Raw genomic sequence first — 19,762 nt, 5'->3', positions numbered from 1 at the left:
ATCCATAAACTGAAATACCATACTCTAGGAAAAATAAGCTGGAATTTATTCTGTTGTTAGTGGTTTGCATTATAAAATGGTCTCTACCAAATTTACATGGTGAATTTAAGTCATATTTAACCATATAATGTCATCCCAGATGATGAGAAATGGGAAAAGCAAACTTCTATTTGTCATCCAGAACAAAAACCTTAAAGTAGTTCGGAATCATGTGTCTATTTTACATGGTTGAATCTAAAATTATATCACCACAACTGGGTTCAGTTCATTAAAGGGTATTTATTCTGAGGAACAATATTCTTCCTGCTGTGTTTTCATATGACTTGAGCTATTTATTCAACTTATGTTTCCAAAGCAAATAACATCACAGAATTGAGGTTGGTTTTTAATATGCATTTATTGTACCAATCAGAAAAACCACAGCCTGGATTCTTTCTTTAGATTTTCAAACATATATGTGTTAACTCTCTGGTGATCCTGTCCTTGAATTTCCCACTGAATACAACTTCATGATGCCCTAAATATCGTAGGAGGGTAGGCACACTTTTAGACTTCATCCCAAAGTAATTCAGCAATAATCTAAAATAGCTAGTACAACTCTCACTGTGATTACAAAAAATTTAGAGAAAAAGTGTAACAAAAGCCTGGACCATCTAACAAATTGGTACAATTATCAACATGACCAGCCAAGGGGAAAACTACATTTGAACAAAGGAGGCCTTTGATTTCCCACCCACCTTCTATTCTATGCCCCTGTTCAAGGTCACTCTGCAGATTAAAACCCTTCTTTGGTTAGGCATTGCCTAAAATAAGGTTTGCTTGGGGCAATTCCAGTTTATACCTATAGCCCTAGCATTATCATGAGTAGTTCTGTTCACTCTCAAGTGTTCTAGTTCAGATGATATATAGTCAGTCCATCCATACAGTAGAATCACTAACACAACTCATGAATTTCTTTACAGTTTGGCTCCAGGCTGTACTTCTGACTCTGTCTCTCCTACTTGTCCCTTCCCCTCCAAACACACGGAACTATTTACTATTCCCTGAAAACCCAATGCATGGCTATCCCTTCATATTCTCGCCCAGATAGTTCTTCCTGCCAAAATTGTACTTCCTCTGTCCCCCCCCCCCCCCCAAATAATGATTCTATACATTCTTTTTTCTTTTTTGAAAAATTAAATTTATTTGGGTGACATTGGTTAATAGGACCATATAGTGCTACAAATATCAGGTCCTCTGGGATGACTTCCCTAATTACTCTGGGCTAGGAATGAGATAGCAGCTTCCCCTTGTTTTGTTACAAATGGATTGTTAAACCACAGTTCTGTTCAGTGAGAAAATGCCTGGAGCATTAGCAAAGGAATTCTGCCACAGGCAAGGGAGTGGATGTGATAAGTGAGCCTGCTGCTTTACTATTCCTGCCTTAAGCAGTGTTTGATGCCCCCTGCTCTGTGGTTTGGGGCATTTAATTTATTTATATTCTTTATATCATTGCGCTAGGCAGAATTCTGTGGCTGGCTTGTTTCGCTTAGCGTGATCTTTCCAAGGCTCATCCATGTTGCAGCATGCTTTATAATTTATTCCTATTTATTGTTCAATAATATGCTGTTGTGTGGATAAGACATAATTAGTTTATCCATTTTTCAGTTGATGGACATTTGGGCTGTTTTTAGCCTATAGCTATTATGAATAATGTTGCTGTAAACATTCTTGTACAAATATTGCGTGGATCCAAAGTTCAATTCCAAAACTGTGAACCAATATGAGCAGTGCCGGCTAATCTGATTTTCCGCAAGGAAGGAAAGAGTGTCTATCGGCAATGTCCAAAGTGGTTGCTGCTGGCCAGATGTAACTAGTAAGCACTGGAAATATGGGTAATAGTAAGTGTATTTTTTATGTAAAAATAAATATTGAGAAACAGTGGTGATGTTTTAATTTTATTTCATTTAAATTAATTTTTATTTTGTTAACCAGATGTCGCTAGTGGCTACCATATTGGGCAGCACAGAAGAGGACGGGTTTAGGAAGATAAATATTGACAGTAAAATACAGATTGGTAAAGAATGAGGCTATAGGCAAGGAGGCAAGAGAGGAAATTATTTAAAAATGTCACTCTGAGAAGCTGAGGGTTAGAACTAGGCCAGTAGTAGTGGTGATAACCTGAGGAGAGAGATCCAAGAGACATCTTAGACTAGACCTGAATGGGTTGATGTTTCAGGGCTAATGAACTGGCAGAAGGAATTAAACCCTGCTAGATATCTAGGCCTCACCTTGGCTCGTGTACATATGTTTAAGCTCGTTTGTTAACTTTCAGCAACATATAGGAGTTCCTTCTACATTCTGCCAAGGTTCAATTAATTACAACCTGGAGCTCATTGACAGAAACAGTGTACTCACTGCAGCTTTGAACACGTTGACAGTTACCATTACAATCGTAATGACTGCCATTCTTATTTTTTTATTTAATCAGAAGTTTCAAAATTTATTTTTACATAAAAAATACACTTACTATACAGTGCTTGCGCTATTACCACATTGAAGACGTAACCGAGGAAAACCTGTGACTTTAACTTCAGCAGGTGACTTTGTAACCTACGAAAGTCTTCCTATCCCTAATGCCCAAAGCTGGACATTCTTCTATTATATATTTGCAAAGCATAGCAGCAACTTGGGTAGCAATTGCGTAGTCACTACCACAAATATAGTATTTAATTCACACTACATATTTGTTTATTTTGGGGTTCTAGCATTCTGTTACTTAATTGTTAATGAGAAGAAAATTAGGAACAGTGCGTGTTTGCTTTGATGGTGGCAGCTCTGATGCTTAGTAAAAGTGTAGTCAACAAAGCACATTTAATGGAAAAGCAATGAGACACACAAGTATCCCCTCCCTCACCTCAACCACGTTTTCCTCCACTTGTCCTTCACCTGTAGAATATGTTTATAGTATAGAGAGGAAAACTGATGTAGATGTAAGGCATGTGTTTGCTTTATAGTTATTGAATGACTATGACTTAAAAGTTCTTTGAGCAAGTTTGCAGAATGACATATATAATTTCATCAACTCAAACCTTTTAATCCCTGCTCTGCTTCTTAATTAGCTAGATGACATGAATAAACACATTCACTCTGCTTTACATTTCCTCATCTACAAAACCATCTGGTTGCTAATAAACAAGGATATTCAAATTAAAAAAACACAATAACGTCATATTTTATCAAAAAGGTTGGCAAAAATTAAAGTATGAAAAAACAAGTGTTGGTGAGCATGCGAGGCATAAGGAAATTTTATGTATTTCCTGTGAGAGTAAAAATTGACACAGCTAGTGTTAGTTTTCTCTTGTTGCTTAACAAATCAGCACAAACTGAGCAGCTTAAAACAATTCCCACTTATTACCTCACACAGGAATAGGTTAGTCCAGGCACATCATAAGTAGGTCATCAGCTTAGAGTCTTACAAGAATGAAATCAAGATCTTGGCCTTCTCTGTTCTCATCTGGGAATTCTGGGAACAATCTCCTTCCAAGCTTGTTTATGTCATTGGCAAAATTCAGGTCCTTGTGGTTGTACAACTGAGGTTTCCATTTTCTTGCTGGCTGTTGGCTGAGAGTCATTATCAACTCCTAGAGGCCACTCCCAAACCCTATTCATGTTACTTCTCCATATTTGAAGCTAGCCACAAAGAATCTCTCTTGTTTTAAAAACTTCTCATGCTTTAATTTTTTTCTTTTCAGTAAGAACCCAGTTCCTTTTAGGAGTTCACCTGATTAAGTCAGGCCCACCCAAATAATCTCTCTATTTTATTTTATTATTTTGTAAAAATTTATCGTTACTGTTGAAAGTATTGCAAATGTCCCCCTATCCAATGACCCCCCCTCCCCACCACTTCTATCCTCCCCCCAGGCCTTCACCTCACTATTGTCTGTGTCCATGGGTTAAGCATATATGCATATAAGTTCTTTGGTTAATCACTTCCCACCCCACCTCCACAACCCCCTGTCCCCTCTTCCCTCTGAGATTTGTCAGTCTTTTCCATGATTCTATGTCTCTGGGTCTATTTTGTTCATTAGATTCCACATATAAGTGAGATCATGTGATACTTGTCTTTCTCTGCCTGGCTTATTTCGCTTAGCATAATACTCTCCAGGTCCCTCCATGCTGTAGCAAAGGGTAAGAGATCCTTTTTTACAGCTGCGTAGTATTCCATCGGGTAAATGTCCCACAGCTTTATTATCTGTGCACCTACTGACGGGCACTTGGGCTGTTTCCAGATCTTAGCTATTGTAAATAATGTTGCTATGAAATAGGGGTGCATATATTCTTGGTGTTTCAGGATTCTTAGGATATATTCCTAGAAGTGGCATCACTGAGTCAAATGGCAGCCCCATTTTTAAGTTTTTGAGGAAACTCCATACTCTTTTCTGTAGTGTCTCACCTGCTTTGATATTTATTTTAATTATATCTGCAAAATCCCTTAACAGCAGCATCCAGATTATTGCTTATATTGCTGGGAAAAAGTGAATGTGTATCCAGGGGCCAGGATCTTTGTGGTCATCAGAGTTCCTCATCACAGAAAGCTTAGAGTTCTGTTTTGGCAGCATAAAGCAAATTAAAAATTCACACTATGAAACAGCAAGTCTACCTCTGCATTTAAAAAAATCTAGAGCACTTATCATGTGTACATCACAAAATATTTTTAAGATATCAAAAAATTGGGGCCCTAGCTGGTTTGGCTCAGTGGTCATGGGTTCGATTCCGGCCAAGGGCATGTTCCTCAGTTGCAGGCTCGATCCCTGGCCCTGGTCTGGGTGTGTGTGGGAGGCAACCAATCGATGTGTCTCTCTCACATGGATGTTTCTCTCTCTCTCCCTCTCTCTCCCTCTCTCTCTTCCCCTTCCACCCTCTCTGAAAGGCAATGGGAAAAATAAATCCTCAGGTAAGGATTAAAAACAAAAAATTGGTAAGAATCCAATTATCCATTGATATAATACACATATTCTAGTATATTCATATAATAGATGATACACGGTGGTTAAAATTAACTAAACAGATACACGCACAAATATTAGAAGATCTTAAACACATAATGTTGAGTGATAAAAGAGGAAACTGCTGAATGAATTCACTATATAATTTATATAAATTATGTAAGGCACACAAAATTAATAAAAGTCATTCTGTATATTATAGATGGAAACATGCATAAGTACAGACTGACTCTGGGTACAGCTCTGCATCTTATTACCTCTTATGACCTTGGGCAAAATATTTAATTACTCCTTTGTGAAATGGTCATCTGTAAAATGTAGGTTGCTATGAGGATTCAATGAGCCAACCTTTGGAAAGTGTTAATAACTGTCTGGCAATACTAGTACTTAAGTATTTGTTAAATAAATGTAGATGCATAACAGTATACAACTTGAACTTGACGGATACTTCTTTAAATGTTACAGTGTTTACCTTTGAGCAGGCAGAAAGGAACTTTTTTAGGCTTTAGTTTTCAATTACAGTTTACATTCTGTATTATTTTGTATTGGTTTCAGGTGTACAGCATAGTAGTTGGACAATCGTATCTTTTACAAAGGGTCCCCCTGATATTTCCAGTTCCCACCTGGCCCCAGATGCACTTCTTACAATATTTCTGATATATTCCCTGTGCTGTACTTTACATGCCCGTGACTACCCTGTACCTACCAATCTGTCCTTCTCAGTCCCTTCACCTTTTTCACCCAGTTCTGCCCCCCGCCCCCTGCAACCATCAGCCTGGCCTGAGAAGGGAATTTACAGTTCAATGTGGGTTCCCCCTTCATCCGTAAATTTATCTCAGTTCATTCTAGATCATAGAAACATGAGTTTTTGTCACACCACATCTACACTGCTGTTTTAAAAATCAAATCCGGGGTCCCATTTAAAATGACCACTCTAAGACACCTGATCCTGAAAAATAAGAGCTATGCTGTATGGTCTTTAAGAGTCTTTATAGACCCAAACAATTTTATCATTCACTAACCCTACCCTAGGCCATGCATTCTGTAGGTGCCTGTTGGTCATAAGAGGTGAGCAAATGATCATGTGTAGTTACCAATTCCTTTTGCTCTATATGAGGTGACCCTAAGGAAGCTCAATGGGCAGCGCAGGTTCTAAAGGCGAGCCTCCCCCCCCCCCCCCCCGGGTTTCCAGTAGCACCGCACGTCTACAGAGCCGGGACTAATTGCCCTGATCCGCACAGCACTCAAAATATTGAGGCACAGCGAAGGCCTTTTATTCCCTCGCTTTGAAATTTCGAGAGCTCTAAAATGTTTCTCCTTAAAGAATGGTAGTGCCATTACTCAGCACTCAGCCCGGCAAATTGGCAAAAATACAACCACAATAACGGAGGCCGGGGGGGGGGGGGGGGGACACGACGGCAGCGCCCTGCCATTAGCTTGACTTGTGTTTTTCATTTGGAGGCCGGGCCCGGCCCCCGCGCAGAGTGATAAAGTAAAACCAAGAAGATTCAAGATTTTAATAAGACGTTACCTTGAGCTCCTTACATCGGAGGTAGTTTGTCTGCGTCTGGATGACAGACACCCCAATAAACAGGCGCAGGAAGGAAGCCCTTGGCAGGTGACCGTGACACGCTGGCTCCGACTTAGCTGTGACACGGGGATCTCGGGTCTGTTGCGATCTTCAAGGTCAAATATACGTCTCTATCGAAGGTGCCTTCTCAGCACAAGGTTCTGATCCTGTCCCCGTGTCCCTGCTCCTTTGCTTCTGCAAGTTGCCTTTTACAGCTAGATTGATTTAATCCACGATCTCAGTCTTTTAGCTCATTCTATGGAGGATATGTATGTGCTTTTCCAGAGCAGTGTCATAGCCTCAGGTTGCCAAGTTCAAGATAGTTAGATGGGCTCAGTGAGGGGGGATTGTCACTGGTACTCGGTTGGTGGCTTTCCCCACGTTAGTCGAAAGCACTGATTTAAATGATTCTTTCTCAGTGAATCCACTCATCTGTCAACCAGCTCTTCTGATGTGTGGCAATGTTACGGCCGATTAGTGTATAAAACCTGGGGAAAAGCAAGATACATGAGCAAATTTAGTTCTTGCATCGTGTTTTCTGCTCCCGATGCTAAATATTTATGATATTTAATCGAAGGCTCGTGCATTGATTATAACGCTTTGTGAGTGTCTAGACGTCAGGAGGGCTCTTTATAACAAGAGCGAGATACGTGCAGCAAATATCAGCCCCTCTATTCATAGCGCCCAAGTCATACTATTGGGAATAAAAGAAAACTTCATGAATGGCTCCTTCCCTATAGGCTCAATAGGCCTCTTTAAAGTTCTGGGTGATTTGTTTTTCTCCTTGCCTCTAGAAAAAAGAAAACCAAGCTCCGTTTTTTGTCAGAGGTTGGGTTAATACAATATAGGACTGGCCTTTTTATCAGAGATGGGAATGAGTTTGTGTGATGAAAATGACTGAGAATATAGCTTGGTCTATACGAAAGCTACAACTCCGCACCCCCTATCATTATAGTTGTGAATGTGGAGCTAGAGAAGGTTAATGGAAAGTTGGGTGTCAAGAAAAACTAAAATTATGTTCCTATACTAAGCAGAGATGATTTGAGGGAGAAAAAATGAGTATGCAAAAAAATTGGAAGCCTCCAGTGTTACAGGTTCTTCAAATTAGCTTCTGGCTATGAATCATATATATTATGATTATTAGCATATATTATTATATCGTCACACACATCAGGAAAGGTTAAAGGACACCTTGGGTTCTTGAAATTGGTAAGATTCTGGGTCCTATCTTCTCTCTGTTCTGCATGTGAGTCAGAAACAGGTCTCTCTTGATCATGACATTCCAGTCAAAGGCTTGGTTAATAAAACCACAATTGGAACCTGGTTTTATGTGTAAAGAGAATAGGTTCTTATTGGATTTATGCAAGCAAATATATTGTAATGAAAATAATCACTCATTGAGAGCTGCCAAATTCGTCACTATTGTTTATGAGGATATAACTTAGCAAATTGTTCTAGGGAAATAAAAACAAGCTTAACCAAAAAGTAAGTAACCAGCGTTCCTTAGACTGAAGTTCACGAACATATTTTAAACACACTCTCACTTTCAAGAAACACCTTTAACAAAGCACAAGGCATTATATCAACAGCTCCAAAGTTACTTAGAGTTTCTGCAATAAAAAGCCAAAAGCAGGCGAACTTAAGACTTGCCTAGCAATAAATGTTTCAGTTTTTTATGTTATTTCAAAATATCTAGATATTCAATAACTTTAATTAAAATTCACTAATTTAGAAAGGAATAGTTGAAATAAGTTAAAGTGATTTGGTTACGTGGCTAAAGTTTTTTCTATTTTGATAAAATTTACCTTCCAGAGATTTGTGTTTTAAAAAATGGCCCAGACAAGAGTTCTTATTATTTGCATTTCAAAGGTCCCGGGGCTTTGGTTTTATAAAGCCAATGATTTGTAATCCTCTTGAGATGAATCAGGGGGGTTTGGGGAAGGTAAAAGTATTTGGTGGGCTTTGAATTGTTTCTGGGGCCACACCTCTGGCCCTGTGAAGACTTCATTTGTTTTTAAAGTTTTATTTTTACCTATAAACTGAACTGATTGCTGAATTCTCTAGTTGTCTTCAACCCCCCCAAGCTAATGTTTCAGTTTTCTCCCATGCTTTGACTCAGAATTATTAAGACCTGCTGATGCAATGTCAGCCATACAGAATTTACCTGAGCATCGGATGCTATCAAATTGCCACTGCTTGCTTTCATTCCAGCAGAGGAAACTAAGCCTTCTAGACTGACAGTCCTACAGACTCAGAAACTGGTTTATAATTTGCTATGATAATCAACCTTTGCTTTTTTCTTCTGTTTTCATAAGCATACTCCTTATTAAATATCTAATTACTTATTTACAGGATAAAGGTCTATCTGCATCACCACCTCCTGAAGTGAGACTCAGTGTCAAACTGATGACAGTTTGGGAATTCTAGCCCATCCCTACTTTAGAAGAATCAACTATGGGCCTCTCTATTCCAGCCCCAAATCCCATCCCCTTGTCTCCCTTAGATCAGGCAGGGAGGGACTTGCACACCCTAACCTAGGCAGGGACTCCGACCATTGTCAGCAGGAGACAGTTACTGAAAACAGTCTGCCCTCCCTTGTGAACCCTAAAAGATTTTAGAGGTGGAAGTCTCCGAGGGGGAAATGTTATAGAATAGTAAGAAGCTAGGAAAATTTCAGGACAAGCGGAATAGGGAAACTGAGACAGATAGTTAAACAGCAGTTTGTGGCCACCTAGTAAGTCCCATCTTCCCTAAGCCAAGGATACTTAAGATTAAATGGTTTGTGTCGCTCCTCCCCAAATAGAGGGTAAATCCCTTAAATCCCCCTAATCAGGGAGACAGATAACAGAAATCCAATTAGTGTCATTTGCGCCAACCCCACCCGAGGACAGACAAATTAAGAGAATAAATCTCATTTGGTACCTCAGCATAAAGCTGATGAATATTCTATTGACCTGCCCCTAAGACCTCCCTTAAACACCCTGACTTTAAAACCTCTGAAAATAAACATCCCAATGTCCTCTCCTTCCCCACCCCCAAGGCCGTGTCCCCTAACCTCTAAGGGACCCCACGAGACTTGCAACCAGGGGAGCAGTGGGCAGCGGCAGCTCGTCCCGGGCTAACCCCCTGAGCCTGTCTCCCGGGCCCCTTCTCTCTCTGACTTCCCAGGGAGCCCAAGCGGCCCAGCCCAGGCTCCCTTGCTGCTGCTATGCCCTTCCTTGTCTCACTGTCCTAAGTGTATCCTTGCTGCGGCCAATAAATTCTTGTTTTCTTTTCTAAAAACAAAAACACAAACCCTCCCCCCCCCCACACACATGAGATCTCTTCTCACTCTTGTTGGAATAGCTACTGTCAAAGGATACAAAGTGACAAGTGTTGGCAAGGATGGGAAGAAAAGGGAACCCTCATACACTGTTGTTAGGATTGTAAATTGGTGCACTAAGGAGTTTCCTCAAAAAAATAAAAATTGAACTATCGTATGAACCAGAAATTCCACTTCTGGGTATTTATCCAAAGGAAATGAAAACAGTGACCCAGAAAGATACCTGTGCCCCCATGCTCACTGCAGCATCATGTCAAATAGCTGTGACATTGAAACAGCCTAAGGGTCTGGTGATGGGTGAGTGGGTGATGAAAATGTGGTCTGTATGTACAAATGGAATATTACTCGGCCATAAAAAAGGAGGAAATCCTGCCATTTGCAACAACGCGGATGGCCTGGGGGTACTGTGCTGAGTGAAACAAGCCAGGCAGAGAAAGTCAAATACCATATGATTTCATTGAAGTGTGGAATCTAAAAAAAACCCAAACCCTCATAGATACAGAGAAAAGATTGGTGGGGGAGGGGTCGCAAAATGGGTGAAGTGGGTCAAAAGGTACAAACCTCCAGCATGGTTACTATAGTTCATAATATTGTATTGCACCCATGGACACAGACGATAGTGTGGTGAAGGCCGGGGCGGGCGCCCGGTCAAAGGGGTCCATGGGGAAAAGGGAGGGACATCTGTAATTCTTTCAGCAATAAAGGTAAATTTAAAAAAATAATACTGTACTGCATATTTGAAAATTGCTAAGAGAGTAGATTTTAAAATTTCTCATCACAAGGAAATCACCTGTAACTATGTAGGGTGACGGGTGTTAACTAAACTTACTGTGGTGATCATTTCACAATATATACACATAGAGAATCATTATGTTATACACCTGAAACTAATATAATGTATGTCAATTATATTTCATAAGAAACAATAAATTTGATCTCCCCTGGAATTCTTATCCCCTATTCTCTTTTACCCTAATTTATTTTATTAACATTGATGACTGTCTGACATGCTATACATTTACTAGTTTATATGTTTATAATCTCTTTCCTTCTCAAGGGACCACAAGCCTTACTAGGGCAGGGCTTGCTTGATTTGTACATCATAGCATCTCTAGCTCCTGTATAGGGACACGGCAGTGCCTGGTACACGGTCAGCATTCAAGAAATATTTGATGAATGACTAAATAAGTGAAAATAGGAAAGTATTGATTCTTTATATATTAATTTCAAAATTGGAAAGCTTACTAAATTGTTTCATTATTTCTTAACATATTTTTCAGTTGGCTTTTTTGGATGTTTTAGAACTGCTTTCTCTTTTCCAATATTTCTATTTTTTACCTTGCTATCGTTTCTACTTGCTACGTCTAGGGTTTTCATAATACTAAACCCTGGTGGTGATTTTTAGAATCCTTGTTTTGTTCCTTACTTTCGTAGGAATTCCTCTAATGTTGTACCCCTAAAGGAGATTCTGGTTGAGGCGTGAAACACAACACAGCACCGACACCACCCCACACACAAACACGTAACTCACCACATGAAAAATATATTCCCTCCTACTTACTAAGGACTTTATTAAAACTGTTGTAGGGGTTTACTAAATTATGTATTGGAATTTATTTATTAATAAAATATTTTTATTGATTTTTAGAGAGGGAGAGAAAGGGAGAGGGGGAGAGAAATATTGATGTGAAAGCAAAACATCAATTAGCTGTTTCCTGGGTATGTACCCTGACCAGGAATCGAACAGGTAATGTATCCATGCACCGGATGACCCCCAACCAACTGAGCCACACTGGCCAGGGCTGGAATTTATTAACATGAACACGTGTCCTCTCATTTGACCTGTTAATATGATGCATTGCAATAATAGTGAGCACTGTGCATTCAATTGGTATAGTTTCCTTTTAATACATTCAATGTTTTAATATTGTAAGTTTCATTTTTTCTATATATGTAAAACTGATCTCTTTTCCTTTTGTGCAATTTTAGTCAGGTTTGTCATGACAATTATGGCCGGCCTCATAAAAAAGAGAACTATTCTCTTTTTGCTCTGAAGCAGCTCAAAATTAAAGATTTCTTGACAATGTGAAATAATTTGTGAGATCATCAGGCCTAACATGCCTATTATATGTTTAGGACTCTATATTTATGTGATTTTCTCGGAGGAAAGGGCAGACTTTAAAACATTCACACTTTTCTAGGGTTAATGGTCTATTCTGATTTCTTATTTCTTCCTGGAAAAAGTTTTGCTATTTGTATCTTTTCAGTTGGCCTTTTTTGGGTATAAACTCCAAAAAATAACTTAATACTTTTTTCCATCAGATCTCACATTTGCCTGCCTAGTAAGTCTATGGCCTGTGATTATTTCTTTTCTCCTTTCTGATTCTTTGTATTTGTGCTTTGGCGATGGTGATGCTGAAGAAAGGAACATTGTCCACCGGACACTTCCTTTGTCCTTTGGCAGCCTGGGGAGATTGGCAGAGACCAGCACCTGGGGCGTGGTGGCGGGAACTCAGACACGGGCCAGGCGCAGCTGGCCGAGGTGACCCTGCACCTCTGTGAGCTGCTGGGAGCGCCACACACATCTCAGACCCGCAGGCTAAGTGGCCCAGAAACCGCTGGGAAGTCCTGCTTTGTGCCTAAGGTGACTTTCAGTTCTCCAAGAAGGGACTAGCATCCGACAAATGAAAAAGCTTAATTGGAACTAGCATTTGACAAATGAAAAAGCTTAATTAGCCAACTGATGTGTGGTCCGAGGTAAATACTTAGGGGGAGGAGTTTATCTGGGAGAGAATCTGCCCTTTGGGACTGAGGTGGGGACTCAACATTTAGCCTCATTTAGTATTCAAATGTTGTCCTCGAGGGCTGATGAGGTCACAGAACTTGGGTAAAATAAGCCTCTTCTGGCTTTTAGCCCCGCCTTTGTTTGTTACTGCTTTTTAGGATCCTTAATAGGCTTTTCTACTGGGCTGGCCCCTGGAAGGAGTTTCCCACTCCCCTTCCCAGCGTTCTGGGGTATCCAGCCACTTCTTCACTTCTTGGCCTGTTCTCCTGATGTCACGCAGGTGACATTCAACACGTGCCCAGCCCAGTTGGTCACCCTCCCCACGCACCCTCTGTGCCTGTGGTCCCTCCACGTTCATCTGTTGCCCCTATTCACTGAGGCCCAAGCCAGAGCCCCAGAGCCCAGCTAAAGAAACTCTTTGGCTTATCCTGGCCCTTCCCATGAAATACCAAATACGGTTTGCACATTTCCTTCCCCCCTCATCATTTTAATAACGTCACCCCTCTCCTCCTCTCCTCTTACCACAGATACCCTAGCTCAGGCCGTCATCATCTGGGATCGTCTGCACTGATGTCTGATGCATTGAGTGTCAGGGAACCCGGGGTGCACTCAGCCAGCAAAGCCCACGGTGTAGCCGAGGATCTGGGGGACCCGGCCCTTTGCAACCCACCCCCAGGTATGCGCGCCTCAGCTGTGGTGGCCTCCGTCTTGGGCTTAACTGTATTTTTATCGCTTGCCCTCATTTCATTAGATTCTCGATCTTTGTTTCAGAACCTACTTGGTACCCTGCCCACAAATCTAGTGGCTTAGAAAGAAAGGACCGAGGCCAAGTGGCTATCTCGTTGGCAAAGGGCACAGAATCTGAGGACACACTGTGGGCAAGGGTGTGGTGAAACGGGGGGGGGGGCGGCGTGCATTATGTACGGGAGGGTAAGTTGGTAGGACCTCTTTGGAGGGTAATTTGGCAATGGCTATTAAACGTAAAATTGACCCAGCCATTGCATTTCTAGTTTAGCCTACAGATGTCCTTACACGTGTGCACCAAGACGTATGCGCCAAAGTAATCGCTGCAGAATAGTTGATAGTAACAGAAAGTAAGAACCAATATAAATGCTCATCAAAAGTGTAATGAATAAATAATGTTTGAGCCATACAGGGGACTGCTATACAGTTAAGATGAATTAGATAGATATGTGTAAGGAACAATCTCTGAGATTTTGTGATAAAAAGGCCCAGGTATGTGCAGCAGGTGCTATGATTTGTATACCAATCGTATACACACATACATATACACTTATACATGCACAGAATATCTCTAAATAGACACACACACTAATGTACCGCTTGTGATCTATGGGCAGAAGATCAGGGATCTTGGGCTTTTAGACTCACTTTTCACTGTACAACTTTTATAAAGTATGATTGTCTTGGCCATGTACATGGATTACTTAATTTAAATTAAAATACAAAAACAAAACAATGAGCAAGTGGGAAGTCTTGATGGCTGTAGTTAAAAATATCAGAAATATCGCCCTACCTGGTTTGGCTCAGTGGTTAGAGCATCGGCCTGTGGGCTGGAGGGTCCGGGCCTTTCCTCACATGGGAAGTAACATACACAAATATACAGTATATGTGAGTAGGTCGTTATAAGCCCAACATGTACATTTGTGTAAATGAAAGTTTGTTAAATCACCTTAAAAACTGAAGATGACCCATAACTGTCCTAACCTATAGCAAGTACATTTAGATGTTATGTAGTCAAGATGTTAATCTTTTCACCCATGTTAGTAGCATAAGTTTACTTTTCAAAAATAAATATACAAAGTAATGTATGTATAGCTGATGTTTCAGTTTCAGTTTCTCTCCTGGAAGATTTTGACTTTGATAAATATATTCCTAGAAGGACAATGAAGAAAAAACAAAACGTATATTTAAGCATTCAAAAACTTTAGCATACCACTTAACTGTTAAAACGCTGAACATCTTTATTTTTTTTTAAATTTTTTTTGCAATTCATCACAAATTCATTTGCGATAAAAGAATTATTCATGTATACAATTAAAAAAAACCTGTTAGCAACAACTACACTGAGTACAACAGCGGCCTTTCTCTGTAAACGGCTGCCTGGATAATGTTACCTGAATTTTAAAGAAATGTTTATCCCAAAAAGAACCTCCCTGATTGTCCTGCCACATATAGGCCAGTTTTGATTAGCCCTGACAATCTGTCACAGAAATGCTACCCGAGAAAGCAGGCCATAATACAGCAGCTTTAAACAAGAATGAGAGCCCGGGGGTACTGATGCTAAATTTCTATTGAATAATCAAAATTGTAATTAAGAGGATGAATACCACAGTAAGATTTCTTAACTAAGAGAACATATTTTTAAGTATTTTATGCATCAACAATATACAAACAGCAAACACTGAGTTTCCAACATCCAAATGAAACGCCCCCAAATGGTGGCACAACCTAGAACTTGAAATGCATTTTCTCTTTGGAGCAGGGCTAGAAACCTGCCTTCTTACATAATGGGTAGTTCCTCAGACCAACCCAAAAGACACTTTTTTAGCACACTTTTTTTTTTTTGAAATAACATACATCAGAAATGCGTAATAGACCCGAACATACTATTGAAACACTGATAAAAACTAAAGTACTGAATTGTAATGGAAACCATGGCTGTACCAGCCCAAAGCAATAGCATATGTGAAACACTCGAACAGAGAACACAATTAGGGATTAACCAAAAAGCTTTGTAAGAGAGAAGGCACAAAAGACGCTGGTGGGAAAGAAACCGAGAGGGGGCTACAGAAAGCATCTGGGCACTTGGAGAAGGCAGTGGGCACCCTTAGCTCCAGAGGCCCGCGTAGTTGCCGTGGAGGCCCGAAGGGAGGGGCCCCCCAGCCACGAAGAGCTTCATCTCGGGCCAGTTGTAGCAGTGGGTGTAGAGCGCGTTGGGGAACGCCTCGATGCCACCGAAGTAGTTGACCCACAGGTCGTCGTGGCTGAGCCAGCCCCTGCCGCAGGTGAGCCGCAGCTTCCTCCCGGTGGGCCCCGGGGAGCAGTCGGGGCCGGCCGAGGCCCTCTCCTCCAGGAACTTCTGCGCGCGGACGTCATAGAAGAGCAGGGAGCCGTGGCCGGTGCCCACGGTGACCATGTGCTGGTAGAAGCTGAGCGAGCGCACGCCGGTGCCGCCGTCTCGGGAGCACAGGGGCGGGATGTTCTGCTGGCGCTGGCGGGGATCCAGAAAGGAGACGTGGGACTGCGAGCCCACGGCGTAGAGGGACAGCTCCTCGCAGTAGGTCAGGCACACGTTCTCTCTGCAGTAGGGCAGCTTGATGGACAGCAGCCGGGACAGCGCGCCCCGGGCTTTCCACAGGTGGAAGTAGCCGTCTAGGGACACCGCGCCCAGCTCCTGGTTCTTGTGGTTAAAGGCCAGGGCGCGCACCTTTCGGTTATTGGGGCTGGTGGCGGACCTGGGGATGGTCTCCAAGTTCCTGGGACGGATGTGGGCGTACACGGGGAGCCCCGCGTCGTCGTGCCAGACGATCCTGCCGTTGAACGTGTCGGGATCGATTCTCCAGAGAGCGACGGTGCCGTCTCGGGACCCGCTGACGGCCACCGTGTCGCTCATCCAGGCGACGGCGAAGATCCAGTCCTTGTGGCCGAAGCGGTCGCCCAGGCACAGGGGGTCGAGGGTGGGCAGCTGGTAGACAGCCAGGCTGTTGGGGTTCTCGCCGCCGGTGGCCAGCAGCGTCCTGGAGGGGTTCAGCTCGATGGCGTGGATGCCGCAGCTGGGCTGCGCGCGGCCCAGCTCGGGGGCGCGGTCCCGCATGAGCGGGATGCGCGTGATCTGGCCCGACTGCACGTCCACCACGAAGAGCGTGTTGCACTTGGTGCCGCACACCACCTGCCTGGCGCTCAGCCACTGCGACGCGAACACCTTGTTGAGGGTGCCCAGGGCCAGCTCGCGCTCCCGCAGCAGCCCCGGCAGCTTGTGCACCGCGTAGGCGCGCAGCTCGCCCTCGAAGCCCGCGCGGCCCCGCGCGCCCGCCTCGCGGGCCGCCAGGTAGGGCACCAGCGAGCGCCGCGCCGCCGGCCGCCTCTGCTTCTTGGGCAGCAGCGGGCCCTCGCCCGCCGCCCCCGGGCCCCGCGCCGACGAGCCGGCGGCGGCCCCGTCGGCCGCTTTCCGCTTCCTGCTACCTGTTGGCTGCCTGGCCATGGGGGGCGGCGGGCGAGCCGGGGAGACGGCGGCGGCGACGGCGGCGGCAACCGCGGCGACGGCGGCGGCGGCGGGGCCGAGGGGACGGCGGCTGGGACGCCGGAGGTGGCGGTGCGTGTCACCCGTGTTGGCCGTGGCGGCGGCGGGGACGGCGCCTCAGAGAGAGGCGGCAGCGAGGGCTCTCGGGGAGCGGGAGTCGGGGGCGATCGCGGGGCGCAGGCTCCGGTGTCTGGGCCGGCGGGGTCGGGGCGGCGAGGGCCCGAGGGGGCCGAGCGCGGGCGGAGCGCGGCGGGGCGGGCGGCGCGGTTCGGGGCGAGGCGAGGCGGGAGCGCGTCTGAGTGGGACGAGGGCGACGCGGGAGGCGGTTAAGAGGGGGCGGAGGCAGCGGAGGAGCGGGCGGGGAGCTGCCTGGGGGGTGGGGGCTGCCGGGCAGCTCTCGGCACAGGGGGAGGGGTCGGCCGGTGGGCGGGAGGTGGGGGGAAGGAGCGGGCTCCCGGAGAGCGCCCGGGGCCAGCGCGCTCCGGGATCCCCGACCGATCGGCTCAACGCCGACGCGTCCCCGCGTTAGCCCACGGGGGCGGGGGTGGGGGGGTTTCACCGCCCCCAGGACGGCGACCAACCAGCCTTCTTACAACCCCCACTTAAATGCAACGCGACGGCTAAAATGTGCTCAAGTATGAGGCTGGAAGGAGCCCGGGCAGTTGTCTGTCGACAAAACAAAAGTGCACTCGGTGCGATCCCGGGAGCCCCTTTGCTGCGGTTAGATGGCCAGCCTGATGCCTGTCGGGGGTGTTTGGCAGAGGCGGGGAGGCCCCTTAGGGCCTCCCGCAGCGTCTCTGGTCTTGGGCACTGACCACCTGTTCATAGTAGTTAAATTGGACAGAAGTGACTAAAGAAAAAAAAAAAAACAAAACTTGGATCCTGGTCTAATATCACGCAGGCCCAGAAAGGAAGACTTGAGCGAGATTATGTCTACAATGTTCATTGCTCTTCCAAATACAGATTTTATAGATTGCAGTAGAGTTTCAGGTAGAAAGGCATCTGTGTTCAGAAATGGGATTACATAATCATTTCTGAGCTGAAGCAAGGCTGTCCTTAAAAATACTTTCATATCCTTTCTGCGTGTGTATGTCCAGCCCTTGCATCATTTCTCGTCTGTTCCAGGCTCTGTAACGCATAAACTGGATGTGAATACCCAGTGGTGGTTTTCCTTAACTTAGATACCGACTTACAGCTAGCTTCAGCTCCAGCATATATACTAATGCCTCCTGATCTTTTAAGAAAAACTATCCTAAACCTTCATGTCCACCTTCCTACTTGACATCTTGCATATCAAAACAGAACATCCCATTCAGCATGTATAAACTCAAGATTTTGATTTCAACCCCCAGGCACCTGATCATTTATCGTTTCCTATCTTAATGAATAGCGCCACCATCCATGCAGCCGTGTAAACCAGAGTCCTAAGAACGGTCCCTGACTCAGGACCAATATCTATCTTCTAACATTTTCCAAATCCATTCAATTCTCACCATCATCACGGCCACCACTCTTGTATGCCAACTGCAGTAGCCTCCTAGCTAATTTCCCTGCAACCATTCTTGCCCTCCTCCATTCAGCTCACCACACTGATGTTTTCAAAATGCAAATATTGGCCATGCCACTGCGCTGATTTAAATTAACCAATATTTTCCTATTGTCTTAGGATAAAGACCAAAATACCTAGCGCAGCCTACAAGGCCCTGCACCATATGACCAGTGCTCTCCAGCCACATTTCTACCTTCTTCTTAATACTTGTTTTGCTCCATATACACTGGTCCTTTTTAATTTCATCAATAATATTACATAAATTCATGCCTCAGATCCTTTAAAAAAATTTTTTTTTCTTTTAATTCTCACCGGAGGATATTTTTCCATTGCTTTTCAGAAAGAGTAGGCGGGGGAGGGAGAGAGAGAGAGAAGGAAACATTGATGTGAGAGAGACATCAATTGGTGGCCTCCTGAACTTGCTTGAACCAGGGCCAGGGATCGAGCCTGCAACAGAGGTACGTGCCCTTGGCCGGAATCGAACCCAGGACCCTTCAGTGCGTGGGCCAACGCTCTAACCACTGAGCAAACCTGGCTAGGGCCTCAGCTCCTTTTTTGTATGCTGTTCTCTCGCCTGGAATGCTTTGTACCTGTGGGTCTCACCACTTTTTACCCCCCAGAGATTCTTTACCTTCTTAACTCCTTATCATTCAGATTTGGGGTTAAGGTGTCACTTTCTTAGGGAAACCCTCCTTGACCCCCCCAGACTAGGCCAGATCTATGATACGTGGAGATCCCCTTAACTGTCCTTCGTGGCATTTGCCGCAGGTGAGATCGCATGGCTATGTCTGTGACTGTCTCACGTCTGTACCTATCTACCAGAAGATTGAACAAACACTCCACGAAGGCCAAGGCAATATCCACTGTGCCCGGCACCGTATCTCCAGGGTTTAGCACGTCACAGAAATACTCAATAGCTGTGGAATAACACTGACTGAGATTTTAGACACCCTGGATCTCTGTTTAACTGGTACTTCGGAACCCAAGCCTTCACCCTATTTGATCAGCCGCCTCTAATTTAATACAGCTTCGAGGGAAGACCCTTCACTACCTGACATTTTAGAGTCTTTAAAATTGTTTACTCTTAAGCTGCTCCAGTTGTCATTTTCTCTGGGTCTATTCCCTCCGGTTTTCCAAAGTATAATCCACTCCATTTAACCCTCTATTCCGGCAAAGCCCTGGATCAGTTGATGTGACACCCAGCCCTAGAAAGCATTGTATAGTCAGATGGCAAGCACAACCCTCGGCTCTCAGACGGCGCTGCGGCGTCTTTGAGCTGTGGAG

General features: G+C 44.2%; 1 protein-coding gene across 1 annotated transcript; it reads right to left on the bottom strand.

Annotated features, from left to right (window-relative positions):
* Positions 1-14,703: 14,703 nt before the first annotated feature.
* On the bottom strand, positions 14,704-16,890 carry LOC107524988 (DDB1- and CUL4-associated factor 12-like protein 2). Its single transcript, XM_016197068.2, has one exon. The coding sequence runs from the start codon at positions 16,888-16,890 to the stop codon at positions 15,517-15,519; it is 1,374 nt and encodes a 457-aa protein (XP_016052554.2). The 3' UTR covers positions 14,704-15,516.
* Positions 16,891-19,762: the final 2,872 nt, after the last annotated feature.

Source organism: Miniopterus natalensis, chromosome X (assembly GCF_054644295.1).
Source record: "Miniopterus natalensis isolate mMinNat1 chromosome X, mMinNat1.hap1, whole genome shotgun sequence".
In the NCBI taxonomy this organism is placed as follows: Eukaryota; Metazoa; Chordata; class Mammalia; order Chiroptera; family Miniopteridae; genus Miniopterus; species Miniopterus natalensis.
The sequence above is the reverse complement of the archived record's forward strand: the minus strand, read 5'-3'. Positions and strand labels throughout refer to the sequence as shown.

What these genes read in the sequence shown, in the direction of transcription:
- LOC107524988 (XM_016197068.2), bottom strand. Translation starts at nt 16,890, where the DNA reads ATGGCCAGGCAGCCAACAGGTAGCAGGAAGCGGAAAGCGGCCGACGGG.